Raw genomic sequence first — 18,933 nt, 5'->3', positions numbered from 1 at the left:
AAACTTTATTTTTTTATTATTATTGACCTATACAAAAGAGTTTTTATTCAATTCATTTTTTTTTATTCTACCCAATTTCTCACAATATATGACCATATCACTGTCAAATACTGAAGAGGTTACTTTAAAAAGACTACAAATGTTAGAAGTATATAGTATATAGATTTACAATTAAAACAAATCAATTACAAAATAAAAAAATCATTGTGTATAATAACTAGGTAATATCAATAGATATATTTACAATTAATTAATAAATTTAAAATTAAAAGTAAAATGCTCCAAATTCTAATATAATTAGTAGAGATCTACAACAAATTGATTATAATAAAACTCTCACAAAAAGACAAAAAATAGAAAATGTAATTAATTTAAGCTATACAAGCTCAGACATAAATTTTACTTAATAGTTATAACATTTTAAAATATTTCACTATAACAAGAGGAACAACTCATTACAAATTTTATACATTATTACTCCCCCTTATTTTGCCCAACACACACACACAGACTAAAAGTTTGTATTTATGGTTAGTATCTACATGCCAGATGCATTGCTATTTAGGTTAAACTTGGAAAATATGACTTACTTAATATTTACTTTATTAGATGAGATAAAGAGAGATGGTGCCTAACACAGTTAATGAGATGTTTAATTTGCATAATGATTTTCAAAAGTAAATTTTAATAACTATTTGCCTACTAATATTAATTTCCATTATTTTTTTTTCTTTACATATAAGTAACAGGTTTGTGCATAAAAATCTTCTCTGAAGATGCGAGAACACATCTAATAAGAAAAATTTTTTTTATTCTTGCCTCTTGTGAGAACTGGCAATTAATTGTACACCATCCAATCTGCATTACACCTTTGGAACCCAACATCAGTTCGTAGATCCATTTCCCTAAAAGACAAACAAAAGATGGACATTGAACATCTATTAGTGTTGCAATATGAAAAATAATTTCAATTATTTTGTTTAAAGTACCTCAATCATTTTTACTCTGGAAGACCATGTACGTTAGCAATGTCAAAAAGTTGATTTCACAAAAAGAAATTTTCTGGAAAGACAGTGAAATCTTTCAATAATATAATCAATGCAGCTACAGAATAATTAAAAGAAAGAAAAATGAACACTTAAAAACTCCAGGGATTCAGGATGAATTAGGAGTCTTGATTATTTTTATAATCCAGGGATCAAAATTTTAAAATTAAATTCATTCATCAATTTCAGATTAAAATCTGAGAAGCTTGAGTCTCCAAATTCTTTTTTGAAAGAGCCTGATTAAAGTTTGGCATTCTACTTAATTCATATAAAAACAATGCAGTCAAATTTTTTTATCAAAATACAATATTCATTTCTATACATATATACATACACTAGCAGTTCAGCCCAGCTTTGCTCGAGCCCTATGTATAGTTCATAACTTTATGTGCACATGTATGTATATATATATATATATATATATATATATATATTAAAAAGTTTTACTTATGTCTAAAATTTCAAGTGTTTAGACCCAAAATTAGCGAAGGAGTTTTGTAGAGTCTGCAAAAGTCAACTCTTTCAACTTTGACCTCACACACACAGACAGACAGATAAACAATTTCACTTATATGTATATGCATATATGAAAGCAGACAAGAAAGATAGTGCTTAGAATCAATGAGATGTTTGCAGGCCAAGAGACAATATTAAAGTTATCATGCTAGTGCTAAATATTGAATGACCTTATGCAGGACAAAGCTGATCCAAATATTAGATACTTTAGAGGAAGTGAATCAAAGGACAAACAGGCGATTTTAAGAATGAGTAATAGGTCAGGAAAAACTCTGAATCATGCTAGGAATGGATACCTGGTTTATGAAAATAAGAAATTAGAGGTGTGTGAGCAAACAATACCAGAATGTAATAAATGAACAGATAGTGACCAAATTTTTTATGGTCAAAATCAAGGTCGTATAATAGCTAAAATATAGGCAAAGTAGCGATGAAGAAAACCAAAGTTATCAGCAAAAATGGGACAGTCACGTTGTGCTGCTCTCAGCAAAGTCCATTTAACATCTTGCTTTGGACAGCCAGAATAAACTCGGACTCAAGGTGAAAAAATAAACATGTTCCATAAACTGAAAAATATTTTATTTCCCATCCAGAGTCAGGTAAAAAATCTGGAATGAATATGAAATATAGATGGTGAATCTCACTGTGACGGAAGAGAAGAAATGTGCGCATTAAAGAGAGAGAGAGAGAGAAATGGCACATGCAACGAGTCAAGATGAGGAAAGACTGATAGACGAAATCCTGCAACGACCGCCAGAAAAAGATGTGTAAACTTGTCTAGACGTAAATGAGAAAAAATATACTGAGGTAGAAAGGGAACAAGGAACCAAACAAATAGATTTAAATTAATACGTGAAGAAATAATATACAACATACCAAGTTAGGGTGAAAGGCAAAGCGAGCATAGGGACGTCATGTATGTGAGAAAGGCAGGAAATTTAGGTCAAATATGGCGTTTCAGAAACAAATGTCGTTTCTGATCATGTTACTGAGAGATGGAAATAAAGAGACCGTATAATGGTGGGACAAAAACCCAGCAAACTGCTTAAATTTAAGTTCGAGAAGCATTCACTAAGTGATAAGTAATGGAGAATAAAAAATGGACAATAATTAAAAACAAGGTTTATAACGTCACAGTGGGAGGAGGGTTGAGGGAAACCAGTGTAAGGGAAACTTGTCCCTGAAGAAAAAAGGGACACCATTAGGTGACATCGTGAAAAATGACATGTTTTACAGTGATTTTGACTTTGGACCTAGATATCTCAGAATTAAATAAGTTTCAAGTTAGAATACAATATTTTTACTGAGTTTGATGACAATTTGTCAAGTGATGTGGATACTGTATTTGAAAAAAAAAAAAACCTTAAGAGGATACACTTTAAATTTTTTAAATTCATGAATATTATATTTTTTTTGTCTTATCTTTCCAAAATGTATCAATGTGTTTCATAAGTTTCATACTACAATCAATAATATTTTAATTATTTTCATTTCTAGTAATAAAAAAAACTCAAATCTTTCTCAAAAGGATAGTGGTGAAAGCAATGAAGTGTATGAATGAATGATCCAGGGGAGGGGGGTGTAGAGACGAGAGAGAGAAAAAAAACAAGGAGGAAGAGAAAGCGAGGGATACAGTGGAAAAGAAAGGAAGAAAGTCAAACAATGAATTTCCTTTTTAATATTTATTTTACATTTTGACTTGAATATTGTCACAGATTGGTAAATAAAATATATATTAAATATTAAAGATTCTAAGCTGTCACTGCATAACTAGAAAATAAAATTTAAAAAAAAAAAACTTTAAAATTGAATCCTTATAACTATACCACAATGAAACGCCGATTTTTGTTGAATCACCAAAGGCAATGTTGAGTTTGGTCAGTATTAGATGGGTGACCATTTAGAAATATCAGGTAAGTTTGAAAAGTGAAATGACTGTAAAGTAACTTTTTCTAAGACTTTTGGTTGAGAAAATAAAAAGTTTTATTTTCTCGTTTCCATGTGAGGGTGGGTAATCAATCAAAAGATGGGCCACTTCAGAAAATCTAGGAATAAAAGAGACAAAATTCTAAAAGCATTTGAAATTCAAACTTTTCATAAAGTAATGGTGGTAGAAATGAGTTGTGAGACGAATTATCATTAGCTGGGTTAGGGTTAGGGTAAACAAGTAGCTGCATGCAAAAGTAAACCATGAAACCATCCGATTGTTAAAGAAAACGAATGCGAATGAATTGAATGTCAACAGTTTTCTCACAGTTCTAGCGATTTAGATTAAAGACCTTATATCTGATTTTGATTGATTGATTGATTTTATGACATATCAACCTATGTGGTCATTTAATGCTAGAGTCTCTTATATACATTAATAGTTATAGGTTTTATGTATGTATCTAGTGTTCAGTGTCTATGTTTATATAGTTAGATAAGGTATTTTTTAAATTTTTTTTTTAATTATCAGATTTTTTTAAAAATATTCAGATATTTGAGAAGAGTAGTTGGGTCTACATGAGTGAATATGTCTTTTACAGTTTTTTCGTTATTTAGATTCAGTCGGTTTGTTTTCAAGTCTTCGCATCTTGTTAATATATGATTTACTGTGTATGGTTCCTGGCAGGGTGTGCAAAGTGGGGCTTCTTTTTTGAGTAGGTAGGAGCGTGTTATAGAGGTATGACCTATTCGGAGTCATGTTATTATAACTTCCTCCTTTCTGGTCATTCTTTTGTTTGGTTTCTGTTTTCCTATGGTATAGCTTGTTTTTAGTGCAGGAGTTTTTTTTTTACATAGGCATCACCACTTATCAAGGCCAAGAGGCCACTCAAGGATGAGGGTTAAAGAGTGTACAGTAGAAATTGGACAACATAGTAATAATTAGTAATGAAAATTTGGTAAATTTGATAACTTATATAGAACGGCTCATCAAGAACTTATTTACGTTAGACTTGAAGACAACCATATTGTAGTCAGCCGCAGAGCAGGAAAACGGAAGACAATTCCACAGGCGTGCAGTTCTAAGAAAGAAGCTTTGTTCATGGAATCTACGTTTAGGTTTAGGCACAGATAAAGAGTGGGGGGAATTATTGATAGTGTGTACAGCTAGACGAGTGTTTCTTGTGAAAGTTTGGCGAGGGGGGACCATAGATTGAAGCTCAGTCGAACACTTTCCATGAAAATAACGATACATCAGAGACAAACTTGCAACATCTCTTCTGTGAGAAAGAGGTTGCAAGGAAGAGAAAAGGACATCTCCTACGAGGCTACAAAGTCTATTTTGAACTCTATCAAGGCAGGCCAAGTCCTTTCTAGCAGCTCCTGCCCAGATGTGGCAACAGTATTCCATCCTTGGACGTACCTGGCTCTTATATAGATAGAGAATAGCATCAGCAGTGAGATATTTACCGGATCGATAGAAAGATCCCACCATTTTTCCAACGGCCTTGGCAACAGATTTGATGTACGTGTTCCATTTAAGATTAGGAGTAATGGTCAAGCCCAGAAGCTTGTCAAAACTTGAGGCCTCCTGAAGACGAGAGCCATTCATTTCAATTGATGCCAGATGTGGATCAGAATGTTGATGATGTAAAGAGAGAAGTTTGGTTTTAAATGCATTAAAAGTAACCAGCCACTCCTTTCCCCATTGTACTACGTGCTCAAGATCAGAGGAGAGAGAATTGGAGAGAACTTGGTCGTTTACTGTCTTAGATGTGCTACCATAAATGGTAGTGTCGTCAGCATAAATGTCTACAAATGATGTTAAGGATGCGATTTGGAAGATCATTAATGTAGATCAGGAAAAGAGTTGGGCACCTGAGTGACACCAGCATTAATACTGTGAGCTTCTGATTTTTGCCCCTCAACTACTACTCTTATGAACCTATCAGAAAGAAATGATTTAATAATTGAGAAGATATTTCCAGCTATACCATAGCTGGAGATCTTGTGAAGTAAACCTTTATGCCATACCCTATCAAAGGCCTTAGATATGTCAAGAGCAATTACCCTAGAAAGGTTGCCTCCGTTGAGAGATTTGCTAATCCTATGAGATATAACTGTAAGCACATCTGCTGTAGATCAAGCAGAACGGAAACCATATTGAGTGTCACTAAGAAGGTTATTTTTGTTGAGATGGTTGATTACTTCTGTATTTAACACAGATTCCAGCAACTTACTCATGACACACAGGAGACTTATTGGCCTGTACTGAGAGGGGGATGAGCGATCACCTGAATTCTTAAATACAGGGCATACTGATGAAATTTTCCAGGGAGATGGGAAACTATTCTCCTTAAGACAACGTTTAAACAGTTTTGTAAGTATGGGCGCTAGTTCAGGTTGAAGTTTTTTGAGTACTATAATTGGAATACCGTCAGGGCCAGTTGCTTTACTGGAATCAAGGTTTTTGATTAGCTTGGCAACATCACATACAGATATACGTATATCACATAGCGTGTTTTCTGATACAGGAGGAAATATTGGGGGTTGGCGGCCTTGGTTGCAAAGGGTAGAATTAGCTGCAAAGTTCTTGGCAAAGAGTCTGGCTTTGTCTGATGCTGACGAGATTACCTCAGGTCCATTGATAATAGTTGGGATAGAGCACACGCTTTTGTTCAGGATTCTGTTTGCTATTTGCCAAAACTGGTGGGAACCAAGCCGCTGCTCAGCTACTTTGATTAACAGATTGAGCATACAACTCTCTTGCATTCTTTATTACTTTCTTACAATGGTTGCTGGCAGTCCTGAAAGCGGCTTTAGTTTCCATACATCTATTACGTTAGAAGCAGTGTAAAAAGTGATTTCTGTGCGCAATGGCAGCAGCACATTCTGGAGAGAACCATGGCTGGCTGTTAGGTTTTTGCTGAAACTTTTTCGAGGGTATGAAACGGTCAATACCTACAATTAACCATTCCGTCAGGTCTAATACTATAGAGGACACATCCTTTTTAAACATGGAATGCAGAGGTAGACCAGATATAAATGTACGGAAGCTATCCCAGTCAGCCTTAGTGTATTGATATACTGTATGATGGAGAGGTACGTCTGGGGACATATTACATTTCATTTTTATCTTAATTGATACAACAGAGTGGTCGGAAGATCCAAGAGGCGACAGAACAGAAACTGAACATAGTTCAGGGCAAGTTGTGAGAAAAAGGTCTAGTAGGCTCGCATACTGGCCGTCATTGTCGGGCACACGGGTGGGTTCCTGAACAATCTGAGTGAGGTCATAGGCAATGGAGAAATCATGACAGAACCTCCCCTCATCATCGGTCTTGTTTGAGTGGGTCAACCATTCGACGTTGTGAACATTGAAGTCTCCACATACGTGAATGTTAGCTGAAGGATAAGCAGATAGGACTTGGTCAATTTTCTCAGATATGCTTTGAAAGATAGTAACTCCGCTGTTGTGGGGGCGATAGAGAGTAAATAGAAATGCAGTAGTGTGAGCTAAAGCAACCCGGAAGCACATATAGGGTAAGTTAGGATCTTCCCTGGAGATGTCCCTACCACATGGAAAGCTATCTTTAGGCACATATTCCATGCCCATGGCGATCTTGGGGGTCAGATTTAGAAGTTAAGTTAGAGTATCCTTTAATTGCGAACTCTTCTAGGGAAATAGCCTGTCCAATGCCAGTTTCACTTAAAATAAAAGGTCTGGTTTAGTCTCCTGTAATTGTGTTTCAACCTCTGGAAGGTTAGAACGTAGACCCCTGATGTTGGAGAAGGAGACATGGTAGTAGGGGTCTACATTGGAAGTTGGAGAACTGGGTTTAATCGTGTATTTTTTCTTGAAACTTGTCATGATGAAATTTTGGAATTTGTGGACTAGGTCGTCAGATTTACTTAGAGCGGGACAGAGAGGGGAAACTAAGAGAGAAAAAGAAACAAAGAATTTTTTTTTTTTAAATTTGTAGATAAGGTAAAGCTGTAACAATTACCCACTAGTATGGAATCGAGAGGCCCCACCAGAAGCTACTACATGGTCCAGAATCCATTCACCAAATGGCAATACAGCAGCCCCAGTACTTTGCACCTGCTGATAGGACAGCCTCCTTAGTGGTTAATCCAAGGTTCGGGTCCCTGACTATCAGGCGGATAACGTCAGCCCAGACAAAACGTTTACCTCTAGCACCCTTACTAGTGACATGGCTACAAGGATAGACATAGAAACAGAAAATTTCCGCCATCTCTGCCAACTGTTCGTGCAAAATACTGCCAACCTAGAAAACAGCTATTTCTTCTCCCTTTGTCAGAAAAATCACTCATTAAAAAATGAGGACTGAGGGACAAATAAGAAGCGAGAGTAACAGGAGCTGCCGATAACACATCCACAATGCGTTTTCTACTCTCCATTAAAAAAAAAAAAAAAAAAATTATTAAGTATTCTACTTAATAAAAGTCCGACAGACGTGTTTAAGGGAAAGTATGGTGATAGATTCCCCTCTCGCGAACTAAAAATGAGTACAATTTTGTAATCTATTTTTGCAATCAACTCGGTAGATAAATAAACATTTATGGACGAGAAAAAAAGCTAGCATTTAATAAAACAGAAATACATAAATTAAATACTGAAATAAAATGTAGTTATTAATATTTGAATCCAAAAATAAAAAGTACGAATTAATATTGAAATCACTTATCTGAACAAAAACACTTCCGTCTCCAAAATGCAAACTGTAGTGAAGAATTTAAGTTTTAACAGCGTTCAGAAGATTTTTTTGTTTAAATTAACCGTTAAAAGAAAAGCGTGATTTTATTCTGAACTTTAGCTAGGTCACGTTTTAAGAACCTTACGATATAAAAGAAAAGCGGATGGGGGGGGTCTTCCGAAGTTAGTTGGTGACGTTATAAGTAATTGCAAGATAAGATGGAAGCCGGAATTAAGGGGTGGGGACTGGAAAGGATAATATAATGGATTGAGTATACAATATTTAAGATCAACTCGGTAGATAAATAAACATTTATGGACGAGAAAAAAAGCTAGCATTTAATAAAACAGAAATACATAAATTAAATACTGAAATAAAAATGACATAAATAAAAATGAAGAAATAAAAATGACAAAGTTTTCTCTGATTCTCTCTCCTCTGATCTCGAGCGCGTGGTTCAGTGGGGGAAGATGTGGCTGGTTACCTTTAATGCATCTAAAACCAAACTCCTATCCTTACATCATCAACGCTCTGATCCCCATCTGGCATCAATTGTGGTGGATAGCTCTCGTCAGGGTGAGGCCCCGTGTTTTGACAAGCTTCTGGGTTTGACCTTTACTCCTGATCTGAAATGGAACACGTACAGCAAGTCTGTTGCCAAGGTCGCTGGAAAGATGGTGGGATCCTTCTACCGCTCCAGAAGATATCTTACTACTGATGCAATTCTCTATCTATATAAAAGCCAAGTACGTCCAAGAATGGAATACTGTTGCCATATCTGGGCAGGAGCTGCTAAAAACAGCCTATCCTGCCTTAACAGAATACAAAATAGACTTCGTGGCTTAGTGGGGGATGCCCTTTTCTCTACCCTGCAACCTCTCTCCCACAGAAGAGACGTTGCGAGCCTATCCTTGTTTTATCGTTATTTCCATGGCAGGTGCTCGTCTGAACTCCAATCTCTGGTCCCCCCTCGCTAATCTTTCACGAAAAACACCTGTCTAGCTGAATCCACTGTGAAAAATTTCCCCCACTGCCTAAATCAAAACGCAGATTCCATGACAAAGCTTCTTTCTTAGAACTGCACACCTGTGGAACTCTGTTCCGTCTGCCTGCTTCCCACCGGACTACAACTTGGATGTCTTCAAGTCCAATGTTAACAAATTCCTAATCAACCGCCCCCTTAAGTAAACACTTCATCAAATCTCCACACTAATGTAATGTACTTGCAATAACCCTTATCCCTGAGTGGCTTCCGGGCCTTGATAAGTGGTGATCACTGTGTAAAAAAAAAAAAAAAAAAATGTAGTTATTAATATTTGAATCTAAAAATAAAAAGTATGAATTAATATTGAAATCACTTATCTGAACAAAAACACTTCCGTCTCCAAAATGCCACAACTCTTGCCATGTGTTTCTAATATAATTTGTTAATGATTTGTTTTCGATCGGTATGAGGGATCTTATCATTGGTTATGGTCAAATTTAGTGCTGCTTTTGCTGCTTTGTCAGCTCTGTCATTACCCTTTATGTTGATATGATTGGGTATCCAACAAAAGAGAATGTTTTTATCATTAGGAATATCATCAATTCTATTAGGGTTTTGGTGATTATTGGGTTCGTTGGTTTCCTGTTTTCCAGTGTTTCGAGTACTGATTTGGAATCTGAGCAGATAATGAATTTTTTATCTTTAGAAGATTCTATAAGATCGAGTGCCATACCAATGGCTGATACTTCAGCACTGTAGATCGATGCTTTGTCTGGTAATCTTTTGATTAGGATTGTTTTATTGAGTATGGCTGCACATCTAACATTATTTCCAGCTTTTGAACCGTCTGTATAAATTGTTGAGTGTTTGGAATATTTATCTTTAATTATTTGGAATTTTTCTTGATAGATGATTGGATTGGTTTTTGTTTTAGTGTATTTACTTAGGTCTGATATTATTTTTGGTTGTTTTGTCAGCCAGGGGGGATATTTAGGTTTTACACATTCGTGTATTGTTGCAATATCTATCTGGGCTTTATGGATTCTTCCATACATAGGCTAAATGGTTTTATAGAATTTCCTTTTCTATGAAAGAGGTTTTTGTATTGGGGGTGGAAGACACATTTGTAGGCAGGATTAGTTGAACATGAAGCCAATTTTGTATAATATTGTAGTCTTAGTTTTTCTCTTCTAAGTGATAATGAGGGTTCATCTGCTTCTACATATAAACTTTCCACTGGGGAGGTGGGGAAGGCTCCTAGAGCCAATCTTAGTCCTTGGTGATGTATTGTGTCTAATTCCTTTATGTAGGTCTTTCTTGTGGATCCATAGATATAGCATCCATCATCTAACTTGGATCTGACAAGGGATCTGTATAATTTAATTATTGAGTCTTTGTCTGCACCTCAGTCTGTATGAGTTACTACTTTAGAGTTGGATGGCTTTGTTGCATTTTTGTTTGAGGTATTTAATATGGGGAATGAATGTTAGCTTTTTATCGAAGATGATGCCCAAATATTTATACTGATCAACTATAGGTATAATTTCATTATCCAGTTTCAGTATTGGGTCATGGTGCATTTTCCGGGTTTGGCAGAAATGAATGGCTTTTGTTTTTTCTTTTGAAAATTTAAAACCATTTTTTGTTGTCCATTCATTTTGTTTAGACACAGTTGTAAATATTCTTGTAATATATTTTGATCTATAACAGATCAGGAAGTCATCCACATAGAGGATACATTCTGTTACTACATTTAAATTTTTAACGATGTTATCTATTTTAATACTAAAAAGTGTGACAGACAGGATGCTTCCTTGTGGTACCCCCATTTCTTGTTTTTTACTGATGGATAGAGTATCACCTAATCGTACATTAAATTGTCTATTATTTATAAAATTTGTGATGAAAATGGGTATTCTGCCTTTTAATCCAAGCTCTTGTAGATCTTTTATAATGCCATGCCTCCATGCAGAGTCGTATGCTTTTTCAATATCAAAAAAGACTGCCGTAAGATGTTCTTTCTTGATAAAGGCTTCTCTGATGAAGGTTTCTAGCCAGATCAGGTGGTCCATGAGGCTTCTTTCATTCCTAAATCCTGACTGATAATCTGTAATCAGATTATTTGTCTCAAGGTACCATATTAATCTGCTGTTAATCATTCTTTCCATTATTTTGGAAATACAACTAGTGAGTGCTATAGATCGGTAATTCATGGGATTTGTAGAGTCCTTTGATGATTTAGGTATAGGGATTACTATGGCCTGCCTCCATATTTCAGAGACGTTGCCACTTTCCCAAATATCATTAAATATTTGTAGTAGGTAATCTGTAGACGTATCAGGAAGTTGTTTTATAAATTGATAATGGATTTGATCAGGGCCAACAGCTGAGTCATGAGCTTTGCCTAGGGATACTTTCAATTAATTTTTAGAGAATGGCTGGTTGTATTTTTCTGTGTTATTTGTCTGAAACTGGAGTTTTTCCTTTTCTGCTTTTTCCTTAATAATTTGGAATTTTTGGTTAGAGTTTTTGGAGGAGGAGTTTTTTTGCAAAAGTTTCAGCAAGACAATTTACCATTTCTTTCTTGCTAGTAATTTTTTGGTTATTATAGGCCAGGTGTTTAGTAGGGTTGCTGTTACTTTTCCTTGAGATTTTACGGATCATGTCCCAGACCTTTTTACTTTTTGTATTTGTATTTATTTTTGATACATAGTTTTTCCATGATGTTCGCTTTGATTCCTTAATGGTTTTACGAGCTTTAGCTGTACTGTTTTTATATCAAGATTTTCTTTAGTTGGTTCTTTTTTTTTAATTTCCTTAACATAGCTCGACAAGTTCCGATGGCTACTTTAAATTTTTCGTCAAACCAGGGTTTATGTTTTGGGGAGGTAGAGCTTTTTGGAATGCATTCCTTCGCAATATTATACAGTGTATTGGTAAAATGTGTGATATTATTTTGGTTTGGGTTATTATCCGATGTTAATTTAGCCTTCTGTAAGTTCCATTGGGGTATTTTGTTTTCTGGCATTGGATCATTGTTTTCAAGTGTAATGGGAAAGTGGTCACTTCCATATGGCTCTTCTAGTACATTCCATTTGTAATCCAAGGCAAGTCTTGGATCACACAATGTTAAATCAATGTATGTGATTGTACCAGTTCCTGGGTGTAAATAAGTGTGTTTTATCATTAAAGAGATATAGATTTTCGTTATTTATAATATTTTCTATAATTTTCCCCCTTTTGCTTGTTTTTTCACTTCCCCATATCTCATTATGGCTGTTTAAGTCGCCCATAATGATGTATGGCTTTGGAAGTTGCTGTATTAGTTTGCTCAGATCTGTTTCTGAGATGGGGGTATGTATAGTGAGCAAATGTTGATGGTTTTGTGGAGTGTTACTTTTATTGCAGTAGCCTGTAGCTTAGTATTAAGTTGTATTTGATTTTGGGGTATGTCATTTCTAATTAGGATTGATGTGCCTCCAGAGGCTCTGAGTCCAGTATTATGTATATAGTTATACTGATTGTAATTTTTAATTTTTATATTGTCATCCGATTTCATAAAGGTTTCTTGGAGACAGACTACTACTGGAAGTAAGTTATCGAGTAGAATAGTGAGCTCATTTAGGTTTGCCTTTAGACCATGACAATTCCATTGGATTATATTATTTGTTTCATTTCTATCCGGTATGATTCTGTGTGTCATGTTTTGTATTTTAGTTTGTTATTTGGGTGTTTTGAGTTTAGTTATCTTTATGTTTGCCTTAGGTCCTCGGCAGTCCCATTGAATTATAGTTTGAGTTTTTTTTTTATTGTGGTCTGTCATTTTATTTGTCTGGGGGTGTTTTATCTTCTACCTCCATCTCCTCCAGTGTTCCTATTTTGTTTCCTCCTCTTGAGGTTGATTGGGATTTAGATCTTGGTTTGTTTGTTTTTTTCTTTAGTTTTCGTTTTATTGGGTGATGGTGTTGTTTCATTTGATTTGTTTATAAGGGTTGTTTTCATTTGGTGAGTTTTTTCTTTTTCTTTGTTTGATTTAATTTGAGTTTTTTGGTTTGTTGGTTCTGTTTTTTTTGTTGTACTCTCTTTTGTAACCTGATTATTTCCAGAGTTCAGGATTAGTGTTTTAATTTCTTTCATTAGGTCTTTTATCTCTTTTATCGGTACTCCTGCAGTATTTTACCCACCGATTTCACGATCTTAGCCGAGCGTTGACGAACGCTTTCGGCGTTAACGCCGACGAAAGCCGAGAATTCGGAGCTACGGTGCAAGAACGCTAAAAGTATGTGAATAGCAAAACCATTACAAGGAAAAGATATTACACACACACAACAAAATGGATAAAATTAATACAAAAAATTTGGATAAAATAAATCACAAACACTTACCGTAAGTTTTTTTAAAGTAAAATAAATTTATTTTGTTGAATATTTTTTTTTTTGGTTCATTTTGTTTTCCGATAGCTTTTTTTTTTTTGGGGGGGGGGGGGGGTAAGCAACAGTAATAAACACTCCAATGATTTTTTTTGTTTGTTTGTTTTTAACAAAACGTTATTAAACAGTAACAACAATGTTTTTTTTTTTTGTTTTTTTTTTCTCAGTAATGTTTGTAGGGGGGGGGGCACAACAATTACTGTTTATCTTTAGTTCAGACTGGAAGATTTTCTACTGACTGTAGAGGCAAAGTAGGGAGCAAAGGGTTTTCAGAGGATGTGGAAAGAAGAAGCTCCTTCCCCAACCGGGTAGCCTTCCGCGATTTGATTTATTATAGAGACAAAAGGGTTGTGTCCAAATTTTTGTCTCCACATAAATTCGCATAAATGTTTCCAACAACTCCCGGTTTTTTGTTTTTTTTATCGCTAAATTAAATAGCTGAAATGAAAGGCTGTGTATTTTTACTTTGAACAATAAAATAACTGAAATGAAACGCTATGTGTGTAATTTCAATGAAAATTATTCGTCTGCTGCGCGTTCGTTTGAAGCGCCCTGATTGGCTGATAGAGTATCGTACACCGCTCGCCATGTTCCGGCGTTTTCCGACGGATGTCGATCAACGCTCGGCTAAGATCGTGAAATCGGTGGGTAAAATACTGCAGGAGTACCCTTTTATCAATTGAGATAGTTCTTCAGTTTCTGGGGGATTTTTTGTATAGCTTTGACAACTTTGATTTGTGTGTATTTTAGCATTCTTGGTTACTTCTGAGTATCTTGCGTTCATAATTTTCCTGGCTTCCGAGAAGGTTATATTTTTTGTGTACTTTATTGTTGTTATTTCTTTTTCTTTTAGCCATGTTTTGCATCCTTTGAAGTCAGCTGAATGTTTTTCACTACAGTTTGAGCATTTGGGGTCTTTTTTGCAGTCACTATGTTTTGAGTTTTCACCACATCTTATACATATTGGTGATTTGGTGCATTTGGATTGGTGATGTCCAAATTGTTGACAATTGTAGCACCTTAGAGGGGTTGGGATGTATTTTTCAACGTTCAATTGTAGGCATCCAATTTTAATCTCACTTGAGGGATTTGTGGAGTCAAAGGAGAGTATATATGTATTTGTCAATATAGTTTCTCCATTTTGTTTTATTCTTATTCTTTTTACATCTGTAACACTTTGGGATGAAAGATTAGATAAAATTTCCACAGTCGAGCAATTTGATAGTTCGCTGCATCTAATGACTCCTTTTGAGGAGTTTAGGTATGGGTGGGGATAAGTTTTAATTTTGATATTGTTAAAGGTTTGCCATTTGAGAATTTCTTTAGCTTGTTTTTTTTGTTTCAATTCGATAAGTATGGTGTTATTTTGCAGTCTTTTTTATCATTTTGGGTTTTATTTTTTGAGAGAAAATTTTTTCCATTGTAAAAGGTGAATTTTTATTTATTTCATTTTTTTTAAGTGTTTCCATTACTAAAAATATTGAGTTTTCTTTGATTGAGCATTTCTGTTCGTCCTCTGAACTGGAAATGACGGAAACATCTGAAAAACTTCTTTTTTGGGGGTAATAAAAGCCATAATCAAATAAGATTGGTTTTTCATCATCTTTTCTCCCCACCCACCTCGGAGCCCTATATGGGAAGTGCCTGGGGGGAAACCCATTCGCCCAGGCTCAACAAGGATACAAAGGTGATATACTCGATTTATGTGATATCATTCATGAGCACCTGTTTTCCTTTGATGTTACTCTGGGATATGTAGTAATTTAAAGGGTTTGCAGCCATGTCATAGATATTTCACTTCGCCAATTGACCCTCAGCCACCGCTTTCCACCATATATTAGGAAATAGTTATTTGTGGGGAAGGGATAGGCATATTGTGTTAACGATATGTTTATAGGGTGAGCAATATATGGTGGGGTTTGACGTGATCAGTCGATTGATTGGATCGGGCCCCTCTGACCGCCCGTCTAGCCCAGTAAGAGTCAAAGTGGTGTGTTGGGAAGTGGGGGTACTAAAATCTGACCTCCAAGTCTCTCAACCACCAGGATCCCGGGTCGCTACCTATGGCCAACAGGTAGCCCCATTGAGGGACTTCTACTCTCTGCAAGGGGGTAGTCGGCATATTCTGGTGCCCTGCCGACAGGGTCAATTGGAATCTGATCAGATTTTGAAGAATAATTTTTTAAAAGAATGCATTTTTTTTTTTTTTTTTTTTCTATTTAACCCATAGTTGGGACTCTAACAGATACTACCACTCCAGGTCAGAGTAGACCTGGGAGCAATGGGAATTAAAGGGTGGCTCCACGCTCCCCAAAGTCCACAAACTGGGGCCTCACCATCAGATATAGTTTAAGGTCATATCCAGGACTGGGAAGTAGGGAAGGAAAAAGAAGGGGGGGGGTAAGGGGAAGGGGCGGTTGTATGTATCATGCCAGAACAGGTAAGAGAAGCAAATTGGGAAAAGAGCTAATTCTACCCTTTGCGACCAAGACCGCCAACCCCCAATATTTCCTCCTGTATCAGAAAACACGCTATGTGATATACGTATATCTGTACGTGATGTTGCGAAGCTAATCAAAAACCTTGATTCGAGTAAAGCAACTGGCCCTGATGGTATTCCAATTATAGTACTCAAAAAACTTCAACCTGAATTAGCGCCCATACTTACAAAACTGTTTAAACGTTGTCTTAAGGAGAATAGTTTCCCATCTCCCTGGAAAATCTCATCAGTATGCCCTGTATTTAAGAATTCAGGTGATCGCTCATCCCCCTCTCAGTACAGGCCAATAAGTCTCCTGTGCGTCATGAGTAAGTTGCTAGAATCTGTGTTAAATACAGAAGTAATCAAACATCTCAACAAAAATAACCTTCTTAGTGACACTCAATATGGTTTCCATTCTGCTAGATCTACAGCAGATGTCCTTACAGTTATATCGCATAGGATTAGCAAATCTCTCGACGGTGGCAATCTTTCTAGGGCAATTGCTCTTGACATATCTAAAGCCTTTGATAGGGTATGGCATAAAGGTTTACTTCATAAGATCGCTAGCTATGGTATAGCTGGAAAAGTCTTCTCAATTATTAAATCATTTCTTTCTGATAGGTTCATAAGAGTAGTAGTTGAGGGGCAAAAATCAGAAGCTCACAGTATTAATGCCGGTGTCCCTCAGGGATCCATCCTGGGCCCAACTCTTTTCCTGATCTACATTAATGATCTTCCAAATCATATCCTTACATCATTTGTAGACATTTATGCTGACGACACTACCATTTATGGTAGCACATCTAAGACAGTAAACGACCAAGTTCTCTCCAATTCTCTCTCCTCTGATCTTGAGCACGTAGTACAATGGGGAAAGGAGTGGCTGGTTACTTTTAATGCATCTAAAACCAAGCTTCTCTCTTTACATCATCAACATTCTAATCCACATTTGTCATCAATTGAAATGAATGGCTCTCGTCTTCAGGAGGCCTCAAGTTTTGACAAGCTTCTGGGCTTGACCATTACTCCTGATCTTAAATGGAACACGTATATCAAATCTGTTGCCAAGGCCGCTGGAAAAATGGTGGGTTCTTTCTATCGATCCAGTAGATATCTCACTGCTGATGCTATTCTCTACCTATATAAGAGCCAGGTACGTCCAAGGATGGAATACTGTTGCCACATCTGGGCAGGAGCTGCTAGAAAGGACCTGTCCTGCCTTGATAGAGTTCAAAATAGACTTCGTAGCCTCGTAGGAGATGTCCTTTTCTCCTCCTTGCAACCTCTATCTCACAGAAGAGATGTTGCGAGTTTGTCTCTGATGTATCGTTATTTTCATGGAAAGTGTTCAACTGAGCTTCAATCTTTGGTCCCCCCTCGCCAAACTTTCACAAGAAACACTCATCTAGCTGTAAACACTATCAATAATTTCCCCCACTCTTTATCTGTGCCTAAACCTAAACGTAGATTCCATGAACAAAGGTTCTTTCTTAGAACTGCACGCCTGTGGAATTGTCTTCCGTTTTCCTGCTTTCCGGCTGACTACAATATGGTTGTGTTCAAGTCTAAAGTAAATAAGTTCTTGATGAGCCGTTCCATATAAGTTATTAAATTTACCAAATTTTCATTACTAATGATTACTATATTGACCAATTTCTACTGTACACTCTTTAACCCTTATCCTTGAGTGGCCTCTGGGCCTTGATAATGTGGTGATGCCTTTGTAAAAAAAAAAAAAAAAAGAAGCAATTCATTGACAATTTATGATGAAAGTAATCCATGAAAAGTACACTTGAACAGAGAAATGAAATTGCTACTAAGCACTACACAGAATAACATGATCTTTTTATATAAAGGCCATGAGCAGCAAAACTCAGAAAAACAGCAAATAGACACTCTGTGGATAAAGAGACCAAATTATAAATCATAAATAATCAAATAAATACAGCAAACTAGCGCAAAAGAAAAACAGACAACTACATTGACATAAAAATGTCCAAGTTCGAAAAAATGCAGGAGTGGAAACATTGTGAAAACAACAACCGTGATGAGAATCGTAGTGGTAATTATCCAAAAAGGAATTTTTTCATCATTAACAATTCCAAGGCATGATTTTTTTTATTTTTGTTTTTTCTGGCAAAGAGATAAAATATGCAATTTCAGTTTTGAGTAATGCTGAGAAATGAATTGCATCTCGATCAAAACACTCTTCTAAATTCTCTCTTTAATACAACATTCTCTAAGGTACGAGTTTGTGCTAACCACAACATCTGCCAATAATCTAATATGATTTTGAATGAAAATGTTTCTATGATAAATTCTTTTACAAAAGTTGGTTACTTACCTTTATAAACACAACAGTTTGCACGGACTGAGCTGAAGTTACTCAAACTGGAAACCTGAAATAAATATAGCAACAGTTTATTTATTTGAACTTTTATACTAAAATAAAATAAAAACTACTTATCCTTATACAAATCTATTAATGAACCAGTTACAACAGGCATTGTATAACTCTGAAAGGGCTGATATTGAAATAGGTTGGTAAACATGGGTGAGAACACAATAGTAAATCACTCATAACTTAAAGAATTTTAGTTCTCCTCTTGATGTTCCATTTTTAGTAATACATGACCAGACGACACATTCAAAGCAATTATTACCCAAGCCACACAAAATTTGATATCTCCCTTAGATTATCTCCCTTTTATTGTTTCAGTACATTACAGTGTTCATGCAACTATTCATATATTCGAGCACCTTAACCACATGTACAACATTACACTTAAATGTGCATTCTAAACAATGAGTTTGATCCAAGCAGACACAA

General features: G+C 35.8%; 1 protein-coding gene across 3 annotated transcripts in view; it reads right to left on the bottom strand.

The window, feature by feature from the left end:
- Positions 1-18,933, bottom strand: part of LOC145295982 (E3 ubiquitin-protein ligase RNF123-like) — a 911,347-nt gene that overhangs the window by 769,585 nt on the left and 122,829 nt on the right. For all 3 annotated transcript variants that reach the window (XM_080141948.1, XM_080141929.1, XM_080141938.1), the window contains exons 5-6: positions 18,448-18,502; positions 820-905 (exon numbers count right to left, since the gene is read on the bottom strand). In XM_080141948.1, the coding sequence (XP_079998074.1) occupies positions 820-905; positions 18,448-18,502 (141 nt within the window). The remainder of the gene's footprint in view (positions 1-819; positions 906-18,447; positions 18,503-18,933) is intronic.

The sequence above is a fragment of the Euprymna scolopes genome, chromosome 2 (genome assembly GCF_053919585.1).
Source record: "Euprymna scolopes isolate OS-2025 chromosome 2, ASM5391958v1, whole genome shotgun sequence".
Taxonomy (NCBI): Eukaryota; Metazoa; Mollusca; class Cephalopoda; order Sepiida; family Sepiolidae; genus Euprymna; species Euprymna scolopes.
This window is presented reverse-complemented; position numbering and strand designations above follow the sequence as displayed.